The sequence below is a fragment of the Amphiura filiformis genome, chromosome 8 (assembly GCF_039555335.1).
Source record: "Amphiura filiformis chromosome 8, Afil_fr2py, whole genome shotgun sequence".
In the NCBI taxonomy this organism is placed as follows: Eukaryota; Metazoa; Echinodermata; class Ophiuroidea; order Amphilepidida; family Amphiuridae; genus Amphiura; species Amphiura filiformis.
In genome coordinates, this window is record NC_092635.1 from 39,968,396 (window position 1) to 39,982,377 (window position 13,982).

Below are 13,982 nucleotides of genomic sequence, written 5' to 3' on the forward strand. Positions count from 1 at the left end.
ATCCATACACCCCCTATGGAAAACATGACCTTAATCTCCTACACAGAGGGGTGTAGATTTCAAATGGAGTCACCCATATTGACATAACAATACTCTGTAATGCTCATGCTCAATTTTGAAACCGCCACTGAAAAATGCTGTAGATACACTATTTTGTTCACCAAGCATGACAATGGTGCTATCATGAATTTTCTATCTTTCTATATTTCTTAATAATACTACTTCTCTGCCATTACAGATCGAGATCAATTCCAGCTTGGTTCTCTGTCGCACATGATCAATGCTAAAACAACTGGATACTTAGAACTTCCTGATTTTCCTGATGAGGCACCAGATTCATCAGTAAGAATGGTTGAGGTCAGTACTATGTGTTCTTGTTTTGTATATTTCCAGGCACTGTCTTTTTAATTCAGTATGATTGTGTAGTACTTTGCAGCTATCTTTCTCTATCCACTTAATCCATAGAAAAAGAATCCTTTCACTTTATACACTGTGGATTGTGGCACAGTTAATCATGAGGGGAAAATAGAATGTGTTCAGATCATTGCATACAGTAATAATCAAAAACAATTCTCTTTTCTTGAGTATCAAGCATTAAATGTTGAAATTAATTAACATTTTTGTTGTTCATAAGGGCAGGGCACCACCAAGCATTTCAAATTATGTTTTTCAAGTCTATGAATGGCACAGAATAGCAATGACTATAGTTTCGACAAGGTTCTCCAGCGGTCTGCCGATTTGGCGCTGTTTACGGGGTAAACACAGAAGTGGGGTTCTGATTTTTTTGCGATAATCAGAAAGAGCAGTCAGACACAGCTGAAGGACCCTGTCGAGTACTGTAGTTCCAAATGCATCCCAAGCAAAACACAAATCCCCTAAAAATGTCCATCTTGTGTGATGAAAGGTGGGGTCTCTAGCTGTAATCTATTTCTGTGACATAACCACAGAGTCTGTAATAATATAGTGGTGTTGTACTTGATTAGCTGCAACTTCATTAGCCATAAGATTCCGACTTGCATTAGCTTGTACATGCAACACTGGTCATTGGAAACGGATGGAAGGCCAAATTCACTGAAAATTAATCTATTGATTGAAAAAAGGTAATAATAGAGGCCGTCAGCGTGACGTCATATGCCGCCATCTTGTGGGTACACGCTGTGATGGTCGTTCGATCTCCATGCGTGAGCAGCAAAATCACTGCGTTGAGGCGCGATAACAGCTGCGTGGCACGCTGCGCCTTGCGCGTAGTGTCCGACGCATGAACACACAGATGATTTGTACCCACAAGATGGCGAAAGGCTGACGGCCTCTATACTTGTTCCTTACAGTCTACTTACTAAATCAATTAGTAAAACATCAGTCTAGAGAACCTCAAGTCTTGCGTTGTTCAATTCCTTGATGATCAGTCTGTTTATATTTTGTTTGATTAGTTAGTATTTGTTTTTATACTGCATTTAAATGTTAAATGCAGTTAAATGCCAGTGTTTGACATCTTGACAATATTATTATTTGATCATACAGGAAATAATACCATTCACCAATGACAAGGACAACGTTCTTGGCCACAAGAAACACAAGAAGCAGAAGAAGACTACATCTTTTTACTCCAGCAGCAGCTCAGAGGGAGAGGACGGCACAAGCTCAGGTTGGTGCATCAAACTAAGAAACTTATTATCGGAGCCAGAGATAAAATACTACTACTACTAATAATAATATTTATTTCTTATATAGCGCAATTACATCAAAAGAACTCAAGGCGCTTTACAAAACATGGAATTAAAAGCACATACATTGTTAAATATGAGAACAATATTTGAATTTACAATTTTAAAACATACAAATAGTTTGAGGAGACCCCTCGATATAAGCAAGCAAACCAAAATATTTAAAACCAGTTTGAAAAAGACAAGCAAGATATTGCACAGCATGAGCCTAAAAAGGCAAGATCGAACAAAATGCAATTGACTGTGAAATATACATTATAAAACGACAAATAGCAAACAATGCACACAATACATATTGCACAACATAAATGCAACAGCAATTTCGAGATCAAAAAACAAGAAGCCATGCAACATGCATTATGCAAAAATTAAATAAGAGAAATGTTACCGTAATACGCATTCACAAGTAAACACAGCGCACGGAAACAAAAAAGCCCTTGGAATGCGATTGCAATTACATTTCACAAAATCATACAACAAGATATATGAACAATACTAGAGATATATGAACAATACAAGATATATGAACAATACTAGTTTGCGTTTGACGTCACCTGTCAATCAACCTCGGAAATGATTTATTTACGAGTTGTTGTTATGATTGAGTTTCTGAATGCGGCGGTAAAACAACAAGCATTATGGTTATTTTGTACCTTCAAACATAAAACCATCACAAAAGTTCGGTCTTAGTAATAGGAATCTTTCTTTCCTGAAGGCATTACGTCAACAATGCTTGGAGAAGTTCCATTTTCTGCAATTCATTTCCTTTGAAGAAAGCACCAGATGAATCAACCTTCTTTTTATGTGCTACTAACCAATCATGGGTCATGGGGAGTTTGATTGACAATGATGTCAGACAAACTAGTCTTCTTAATTCAGTCTCGGATTATATTTGCCAAGGAGCTGTTATAACAAAGAAATAAAACAAAACAAACAATCCATTTGTAAGTAGTAAAGTAAACAATCAGTGATATGATTCATATTTCTTTTATCATGCATGCTGCAAATGTCACTGATCAAATCAAATCAAAATATTCTGTAATTTAAGTAATTGCAAGTTTGGAAGCTTTTGTGAGTGTTTCATATCCAACCATATTATGTTACCATTAATTTATATATGATAATGTATTTTCAAATATCTTTTTTGTTAAACTCTTCTCAGGAGAAGATAGTAGCTCAGAATCTGAGTCAGAAAGTGAGTCTGACAGTTCATCTGAGTCAAGCAGTGAGGAATCAAGTAGTGAGGAGGCTAGTGATAGCACTGGAGCAGCAGAGCCTAAAAAGTCAAGCAACAGTGAATCAAGCAGTGAGAGTGACTCATCCGAGTCATCCAGTGAGAGTGAAAGTGACTCGAGTGAAGAAGAAATTAAACCAGTCAAAAAGGTAAATGCTATATTTAGCACAATAGTAGACAATTTGGTAAACCTGTGAAGAAGGTAAATGCTATATTTAGCACAATAGTAGATAATTTGGTAAACCTGTGAAGAAGGTAAATGCTATATTTAGCACAATAGTAGACAATTTGGTAAACCTGTGAAGAAGGTAAATGCTATATTTAGCACAATAGTAGACAATTTGGTAAACCAGTGAAGAAGGTAAATGCTATATTTAGCACAATAGTAGACAATTTGGTAAACCTGTGAAGAAGGTAAATGCTATATTTAGCACAATAGTAGACAATTTGGTAAACCAGTGAAGAAGGTAAATGCTATATTTAGCACAATGGTAAAAATTTGGTAAACCAGTGAAGAAGGTAAATGCTATATGTAGCACAATAGTAGATAATTTGGTAAACCAGTGAAGAAGGTAAATGCTATATTTAGCACAATAGTAGACAATTTGATCATTTGGAACTAAAGTAATTAATCAAGCAAAATTGATACTTCAGATGTGTACATAAATAATATTCCAAAGGGTAAATCAGTAAATTGGTTTATCAAAAATGAAATATCACATCTCATTCCACATCTCAGTGACTCGAGTGAAGAAGAAATTAAACCAGTCAAAAAGGTAAATGCTATATTTAGCACAATAGTAGACAATTTGGTAAACCTGTGAAGAAGGTAAATGCTATATTTAGCACAATAGTAGACAATTTGGTAAACCAGTGAAGAAGGTAAATGCTATATTTAGCACAATAGTAGACAATTTGGTAAACCTGTGAAGAAAGTAAATGCTATATTTAGCACAATAGTAGACAATTTGGTAAACCAGTGAAGAAGGTAAATGCTATATTTAGCACAATAGTAGATAATTTGGTAAACCAGTGAAGAAGGTAAATGCTATATTTAGCACAATAGTAGATAATTTGGTAAACCAGTGAAGAAGGTAAATGCTATATTTAGCACAATAGTAGACAATTTGATCATTTGGAACTAAAGTAATTAATCAAGCAAAATTGATACTTCAGATGTGTTCATAAATAATATTCCAAAGGGTAAATCAGTAAATTGGTTTATCAAAAATGAAATATCACATCTCATTCCACATCTCAGTAGAATTACATTTATCATATACTTGGTTTTAGGATGGATAAATTGTTTCTGGAACTGTAGTTTGTTTCTGGAACTGCAGATGTGTTCATAAATAATATTCCAAAGGGTAAATCAGTAAATTGGTTTATCAAAAATGAAATATCACATCTCATTCCACATCTCAGTAGAATTACATTTATCATATACTTGGTTTTAGGATGGATAAATTGTTTCTGGAACTGTAGTTTGTTCGGCTTATAATTGGCGATAAAAGTGAGACTCATAACATTGTGTATTGATATAGAATGAATTGCATGCAGTTGGGTGCAGCACTTTTGCTAGTTTCACATTGCGTAATACATTACTGGCGTGCAGTATATGAATTTGCTAAGACTTGCACAATAACAACAACTGAATAATTTTCGCCAATTATAAACCAAATTGTGATTTTGAGAGGTTTTTTCCCCTCTGTTCTATAATTTGTAGATAAGTCATCAGAATTTTACAAATAAAATCTTCTGTCTCTTTTTATTTTGTTGTAGAAGGAGAAAATGCCAAAGAAGGGCTCAAATAAGAAACGAGATGAACCAATGGTGCAACTTCTTGATTTTGATGACAGTAAGTACAATGTACATTTTTGCTCTGATTTTTTTCTTATGATTATCATAAGATGTCTGTTCAAGTTGTGGAACTTTAGTACCATGTATTACGTCAATTTGCCGGTTCAAGTTTTTCTGAGTTTATATTTTCACCTATTTTGCTTCATAGCTAAGGGGTATTTTTAACCTATCGTATTGTTTGTAATAAATCCCCCGGGGGCGTTGCATTTTTCCAAAAGGGGGGCGTTTATTGAAGGTGGATTGTCAGTGAAAAAACTTTAAAATCAGGTTAAATTTCCAGATGGTGTTCCTGTAGAAAAGAGGGATTTACGGCTATACTAATGGTGATGCCTGTGGAAAATATCATTTTCGTGGTAAATACATCAAAATTACACCCGTAAGTACATCATCAAGCAAGAATCTAGTGAAATTCTACCATAATTAGGCAATGGAATGGATGGAAGTGTGAGTCATAAGAGGTTTTGTCCATGCAATTTACCGATCGTCCCTGACAAGACTGACTGACTGATGCCAGTTTTAAGCTTACTCACACGATATAGCATGCCATGGAATTTTTGTCAAATTTTCACAGAAAAATTGGATGGGGGGGGGGGGCGCGTTTATTAGAGGGGAGCGTTTATTACAAACAATACGGTATTTTCATCCATAATTTGTTGAGAATTAGATAATGTTTTACTAAAATAGCTCTGTTTTACTAAAATAGCTCATCTCGAATGTGTCCTTATTATGATATTACACTGTATTTCTTGTAGTAAAGATGTATGGTTTGGATGTGGGGAAGAGAAAAAAAACAAACAAGATTCTTTTTTTGTCAAAAACTATGGTGTTGTAATTCTCCATACATCAAGAACAGTCAATAAGAAGTAAAATTTGTATTTATTTTGTGGAAGTGCACAAGTGAATACCTTTCAAAATGAGAAGTTTAGCAAGAGCTTCTGAAATGTGAGGCATACATGCTGCAGGACACAAAATGACCCTTTTATGAGGTGATATATTTTTCATATAACTCATTTGAAACCATGTGATTTGTATAGGTATATTACTTTCATGATTTACACAACAGAATCGACACATGGTCTATGGTCAACACATTTTTAAGCAGCTCTCTCATCAAAATAGTGACTTAATTTTAATATTTGGTCACCACATCCATGAGATTTCATCAGATTGTGACATATAATCTACTCTTGAAGTCTATAAAGTCCTTGAAGGGAAAAGTATGGTATGGTGTCTTGGGTGTGAAGTTCAAACTTGAGTTCCCTGCATGCCAAGACTAGTAAACCTGTAGGCCGGCCCTATGCTTTACGATATCCATATGTTTTACTCAACAGATGAGACAGGCAATGTGGAAGCACCAGTTTCAGGTCAGATAGGAAACAGACTTGCTCTTAGATGTGTTTGCTTTTTGCTTTAGCCTATCCTTCCATGCAAATCCATGCAAATCTTTCATTGATATCCATGATTGCATGAGGAATGCAATTCTGTCAATGAAATGGCTATTCTAGTTGAAATTCTTACACCCACTATGGAAGACATAACCTTAATCTTCTAAACAGGGAGTGTGAATTTCAAATGGGGTTATCTTAAATGGGTGATTCCATTTGAAATCTACACCCCTTGTGTGGAAGATTCAGGTCATGTCCTGCATAGATGGTGTATGGGTTTCAACTGAAATAGTGCAATTGAGTACTCAAAAGCATGCAGGAAAAGTAGGAAAAACATGTACATGAAAACAGATTGCCATCAAAATTAACATTTTGTGAAAGATAGCAAGGCTAATTCCTTGCCTGATAGTGTGTCATGTAATTGTGTGATGTATGCAGATGATACCACTCTCTTATGTTCCTCTTCTGACCCTGCTATACTCCAACAGGAATTAGACAAAAATATGAGTTGTATTGGTAAATGGTTTCATGAAAACAAACTTACTCTTAATGTTAAAAAAACAAAACTCATGGTCTTTGGTACTAATCATGTTCTCAACAAATTTGATAATATTTCACTTTCTCATGCAAATAATGTTATTGAAAAGGTTGAAACATTTAAGTATTTAGGTGTTGTACTTGACCCAAAATTAAGTTGGAATGATCATGTAACCTTTGTATCAAATAATATCTCCAAGCGTATTGGTATTATTAAGTAGAGTAAAATATTATCTTCCTCCTAAAACTTTAAATATGCTTGCCAATGCACTTGTAATGCCCCATTTTGACTATTGTAGTACTGTATGGTCAAACTGCAATGCTGATTTATCCAACTCTCTCCAGATACTTCACAATAGACTTGCTAGAATTCTGCTCAATGCCGACATTAGAACTCCTATAGTTGATTTAATGTATTCTCTGAATTGGTTTAAACTTGATAAAAGATGGGAAAACCATCTCCTCATTGTAGTTTTTAAATGTCTGAAAGGTCTTGCTCCAAATTATCTGAGTTCCCAATTTTCTTTTACTGAGTCTATGCATGGTAAATGTACTGTGAAGTCAAAGTTCTAAAACCCTTATTGTTCCACTTTGGAGCAATAATCAGGTAAGCGTACTTTTCATTATAGAGGTGCCAAGGCATGGAACAAACTTGCATCTGATGTACGAAGTAATTACGAGTCAATGAACCTTCATATGTTTAAAAATGTTCTATTTAACATGTCTTCTTAAAATGTTTTCCTTGTTTGCATTATTTCTGTATTAGAAAGTATAAGCTTTGTTTTGATATGTTATTTATTAAGTATGGTATATTTTGTAATTAAGTGCAGGGCCTTCTTGGAGATCAGTACTAGATACTGAAGAGGTTACCCTGGATAAAGAAAGAATAAATAAATAAATAGTTTAGAAGATAGATTGCATGATGCTGAATGATTTGTTTGGAGCAGTGTTGTAAGTTTTGTAAAATAACCTCTTTCGCAGTGGCGGTGCCCTGTAAAGACCCAAAATTATGAAAATTTCCACTTTTGGGGGTAATTTTGCTCAAAATTTGTTATTTGTTAATTTTGCCCTCAATTCACTTTGCCCCCCCCCCCAAAAAAATCCGTGGGCTACCACTGCTCTTTTGTATATCCCAGAATCCTTTGCAATCAATGCAAACATTGGCACTGTGCATGTTGAACTGTGCAGAAACGATGTGTAATGATGCGCGCATCATCATCATGTTTTCTGGGTTATAATCACAAATTCTTTTGGGATATTCCTAAATGGTCTGTTCTTGCGGATAGATGCGGAAATGTATCAGATGCATGATTGTTTATGCATTACGCTTAATTACCATGCTGTTAGATTGACTGCTAGATATTAACATGTGTGCTAGCTTACAAAACAACCTTCTTGTACAAGTTTTATTTATACCTTTAAGGGTAGACGCGGTATTATTGGTCGAAGCAGCCAAAATATCGATTTTCAATATCTAAATCAATACATTATTGAAAAATAACACTGATGTTTTGCAAAAGTTCATTCTACAAATCATACACTTTGAAAACTTGCTTGATTTATTGTTGTTAAAATGAGTTATATACATTTTACAAAAGTGTTGTTGTTCCAGCCCTCTTTACAGCATAACTCAAGAACCACAAGACCTACAAAAGTATATTTGTGATATTTGAATTCTTCTACACATTCGCTATGAAATGATCAATGCAATTTTTGCTGAAGCTCACTACCATTTGCAAAATGATGTAAACTACCAAATCGCACAAAATAGTTGCTAGCCTTAAAAGTCACTCAGCATTTCATTAGGTACCTGCTTAAAATTGTGAGTGTTCATTCAAATTTGGAGTTCACATGTTCAGTTTAAAAAAGTCAAGGTATACAATTATTCAGGGTTCCTTTTATGCATTAATCATTGCGTACATATGCGTGTGATGTCAAGCGTGTGCATAGGACCTTGTGGAAAATAATACACGCTGGACGGCTGGCAGTATGCTTAATTTGTCAAAGGAAATCTGGAAAAAATAATGCAGTCCTGCTTGTAAAGGTATATGTGACACTATCAAGAGGAATGAGGCTAATGTCAACCAATTTCAGTTTTGAATTTGGTCATTATTCATTCACACATAAAAATAATACGGTCCAAATCCAATTAAACTTGGATTTCTGGTTACAAAATTTGGAGTGATTTATCAAATTTAAAAACAAAGTAAAACATGAATGTGTCACATGTTTTATCAGTGACTCGAATGTGCATATATCAACTTTAGACTCAATTCCTCTTCATTGTGTACATATTTGACATGTGTGGTTCTGTAATTTCTTAGTGAATTTCACCACTTCTGCTGAAAATATTGTTCTCATCGTCCCGATTGTGGTACTTTCTCTGACCTAATAATTTTGTCATTGTTTCTTGCGTGCAGTTGGTCCAGCGGTGAACCCACCAGCGAGTATTGGGTCAGGGCAGGCAGGGGTGTTATCACCAACATTAGCAGCTGATTTAGAAGGCTTGGCAATTAGCAACAAGTCATCTGGCATGGTGGTAAGTTCATCTTTCTGTACTAGCTCTCAGTAGTTTTGTGTGGAGGAAAAGTTAGAAAACTAATTATTGTGCTTATATATCTTCAAGTCAAGTTAGCTCAATCGACAAGGCGTTCGGCTATGGTGCGATAGGTTGCGGGTCCGAACCCTGGCAGTACCTAGTACGCTCTCGTGGAAAAGTTAGCTTGAAATTCCCCTGGACAAGGAACTTACTGCTAATTGTTTCGTTGTAACCCGTACGAAACTCGGGGAGCTGATCCTGGTTGCGAAGGTTATTTGTGGAATGTCTAGGGTGTGCGCTCTTGTAGTAGCAAAGTCCCTGATTTGTTGTTAAATGGTTTATGGAATGATGTGGACCGTAGTGGTCAGCGGCAACCTGTAAAGTGTGCTGAGGCTTATGGATCAACGTCTAGGCGTTGTGCCTGTGTGTAGCGCACTATAAATCACTGCGCTTTTTTTTTTTAGTCAAGTGTGGAGGAAATGTTAGAAAACTTGTGCCTAGATATTGTATCGGGTCAAGCAAAAGGAGTCGGATGTCAACAGCATTCAGTTTTCACTTTTTTCACTTTTTTATGTTATTTATTTATTTAACACATTGCAAATACTATATGATGCTGAAAACTGTTGCTGTTAAAATTGTATCAAAAGGTGTCTAAGATCTGAAAAATGAATTGGTTCTCAATGCACAGACATTTTTGGTTTCTGCTGAAGCCAGGCTTTAAACCTATATAAGCATGCTGGCATATTTGAAAAGAAAAGAGAAACAGATTTGAAGATGAAGATGAAAGGAAAGAAGGTCAGATACTCCCAACAAAATTTTATGTGAACAGGTTTACTACTGACAGTTTTCAGAAGAAAACACATTTTTAGTCCAATCTCAATGTCCCTTAAGGTCCGTTCATACTACGCCACAATTGCTTTGCGGTGCGGTCGTTGCCGCTACTGCAAAGTCCTGCATTGCGGTATCACAATAAAGTTAAATACATTTTAACTTGGGAATGCAACAAGTTGCGTTGAGTTACGACAAAAAGTAATTGATATATCGGCAACGCAGAGCAATTGCGGACAAGTATGAACGGAGGACCTTTAATTTTGGCTGTAGAAACAAAAGAAACTTTTGTTGTTTTAGGTGTATCTCGAAACCAATTTGCCCCAAATCGAATTCAATGTACTAGATTGTGTTACATTATATTTTGTATTTAAACCAAACAGATTAGTGGAGCCATGTACACACCGACTCAAAAGTATGAGTTGCTGAACCGTATGAATAGCCAGGGCCTTGGCGCAGTCTACAGATTCACACGGACAACTTGTATTTATTCCACTACAATGGTGGCAGTAGAAGTGACATTCACAAACAACAGTGATGCTGTGATACAGTCTATTCAAGTTGGTAAGTATCTAATCATGAAGGGGTTTAGTTCTGGATTAAACTGGGTATTTGCTCATTAGAGTCTAAAACTTCGGTCGATCCTTCATGTAATTATTTCGTGTAAGCTAATCCTAACCCTAATCCTACCCTAACCCTAATCATAACCCTAATCCTAGCCCTAACCCTAATCCCTAACCCTAATCATAACCCTAAACTAACCCTAACCCTAATTTCATGTAAAATTACATGAAGGAATAACCAAAACTGCACTTTCCCATTGTTTGAAATTTGAGAGTATGAAAGGATGAGCTGTGAAACAATGAAAAATTACTGATGGCATTTAAACTTTTCCATCTCCTTGACTATCTTCGTCAGTAAAGTTAATCAATTGTTAATGTACTGGTCTCCCTACAATAACGATAATTATTATACAACAACTTACAGACCAATTGCATTTTTAAATTCACCCAAGCTCATTGATTTAAAATTGATACGAAAGTGGGAAGGTTCTTGTTCCATGCAGCTGACAATCTATAAAGGAAAGGTATTTTGAGATTGACCCCTAGTGCATTTAGTATGGGTAAAACGAGTGTAAGTAAAATTTGAAGAAAAATACTCAGGAGTAATGTGTATGAGACATTTGAAAGTTAAATTTCAAAATAATGGACGCTCCCATCTGCAACTAACCACACTTCATCACTGGGCATGAAAAACCTCATATGTACTTTTTGCCCTTGAACATGGATGAAGCAAACCATTCAATATAAAGTCTATACCTACAAGGCTTAATCCATGTTCAAGGGCCAAAAGTAAATATGAGGTGTTTCCTGCATGTACTTTTGGGCCTTGAACATGGATGAAGCAACCTCTTCAATATAAAGTCTACACCTACAAGGCTTTATCCATGTTCAAGGGCCAAAAGTACATACAAGGTTTTTCCCGCCCAGTGACGACTTGCTGAGTGGATCATCCCAAAAGAATTGAAGAATGTCTCTCTCTGATTTCAATCACCCATATCCATAACAGGATGATCACAAGCATGTTGAACAAAAATAAACTTTCCATTGAATATTGTAGCTTTATAATGCATGTGAACTCGATTTTAAATGCTGGGTGATAAAATATGTAAGAAATCTTATTTCTCATCCTCTCTGTATTATTATCATCGTAGGAGAAACCAAGCTGTCGTCAGGAATGAAATTGCACGAGTTCCCAGCATTGACCAATTTAGCCGTAGACCAATCTACAACAGTTACGATGGGAATTGATTTTAGGGACACTACAGTACCTGCAAACTTTCAAATATGGTAAGAAAAATAGCACTGTAAACTGTTTCCCTTTCAACATTGGGCTAATATGGGGGGGGGGGCAGGCATGCACAAGATTTAAATCAAGGGTTTTTAACAATTTGCCATTTTATAGAGCAATTCAAGGGAATGTACACAGTTTGAAGCTGCGGCCTATGAATTGCGCACTGATTCATCACTGAGAAAAAAAAAAAAAAAAGGAAGGTTTTATTTCAAACTCTAATGGTGACACAAGAATTACTAACCTGAGGTACGCCGATGATACCACTCTTATTTGTAGCAGCAGAGTAGAGCTGATTGATCTTTTGAAGCGCATCAAAGAGGCCAGTGAAGAAAAACACCTTCTCCTGAACACAAAGAAGACAAAAATAATGGGTGTAGACAGAGAGAGAAAAAGTGATGAGTTTGTGATAGATGGACAACAGATTGAGGAGGTGAAGCAATTTGAATATCTGGGTTCAATGATTAACAACAGTGGTGACAGCACAACTGAAATTAAGAGAAGACTGGCTATTGCAAGGACAACTGTGCAGGGCATGTCAAGCATATGGAAAAGCAGAGGCCTATCCATTGACCTCAAAAGTACGCCTACTTACGTGCAACTGTGTTTTCCATTGCCACTTATGGATGCGAGTCTTGGGCTATGAGCAAGAATGATAGGAAAAGAGTAGATGCTTTTGAGATGTGGTGTTACAGGAGGCTTCTACGAGTGACATGGAAAGACAGGAGAACAAATTCCTGGATCCTTGACAAGATTGGTACAAGTCTACCCATCAGAAGCGGCATAATGGAGAGAAAGCTGAATACTTTGGCCATATTGTCAGGAAACATGGAGGTGTAGAAAAACAGATTTTGCAAGGGGTCATGGAAGGCAAGCGAGGAAGAGGGCGTCCACCAACATCTTGGACTAATGGCGTGAAGCTGGTTTCTAACCAGGGAATGCAAGGTGCAACACACTTGGCATCGGATCGAGTGAGATGGCGTACTCTTGTGAAGACCACAGCAGCGCTACACAGCGCCACCTGACACAGAGAGAGAGAATGGTGACCCGCAGGTCAAATTGCTAGAATTGTATATTAAACACAACTAAACAGACACAATGCAATTTGCAGGCAGCAGCTTAATCAGCGCCAATATTGCAACATTGAAACAAACAACTATACAAACATCCAATCCAACCCAACCCCATCCCCCAGTAGGCAATGAGGATAAAGTGCCTTGCCCAAGGACACAACACGTTGGCACGAGCGGGGCTCGAACTCACAACCTATGTATTATGAGTCGGGCGCCTTATCCACTCGGCCACACATGCTCCCACAGCAAAGTAAGAGTAGTATATACTCTGATCAGCTCGTAATAGGCGGGACTCATTACATTGTGGATTGATATAGAATGGCGGACATACATCTGGGTGCAGCTCCTATGCGAACTGCGCTTTGCATAATGCGTGACTGACACATGCTTTTGTGAATTTACCCAAATGTAAGTTTGGACTTCATTGACTCACGCAGTAACAAAAACCGAATAATCCTCGCCTATTATGAGCTGATCATAGTATAACTTAATTTGATTTGTACAAATCTTGCCACCATTGAATAACATTTTTGTATTTCACAGTACGGAATCACGGAAGCACAATGTTAGCATCAAGGCTCCCGTTGGCGAATTATTACAACCAATCACATTACCTGAGAGAGAATTCCAAACACAACAAGGTAAATGCAAGAAATATGAGAACTCTGGGTGGGGGTGTGTGGGGGATGTGTATGTGTTTTCCAGCAAACATGACAGTGCCGTTAGCTGCAAACAGTCTAATAATGCATATGAGAGTGTGCCCCTATTGTTGATATAAAATTAGTCCCCGGTTGAGTTAAAAACCAAAAGAATTGTGTAGAATTTGGGTAAAATGGGTCAACGTCCCTGGTTATGTGCAGAAAATCTGAAAAACATGTCTACATTTGGATTCAGGGTCCATGTTTGCCAGCAAATACCTTTAGGTGTGTGTGTGGAGTGCGTTTACCTCGC

General features: G+C 36.7%; 1 protein-coding gene across 1 annotated transcript in view; it reads left to right on the plus strand.

The window, feature by feature from the left end:
* LOC140159019 (AP-3 complex subunit beta-2-like) overlaps positions 1-13,982 on the plus strand; it is a 61,103-nt gene that overhangs the window by 40,213 nt on the left and 6,908 nt on the right. Inside the window, 9 exon segments of the mRNA XM_072182340.1 lie at positions 239-357; positions 1,522-1,645; positions 2,887-3,107; positions 4,741-4,816; positions 6,150-6,182; positions 9,161-9,279; positions 10,491-10,671; positions 11,822-11,957; positions 13,575-13,672. Of these exon segments, the coding sequence (XP_072038441.1) occupies positions 239-357; positions 1,522-1,645; positions 2,887-3,107; positions 4,741-4,816; positions 6,150-6,182; positions 9,161-9,279; positions 10,491-10,671; positions 11,822-11,957; positions 13,575-13,672 (1,107 nt within the window).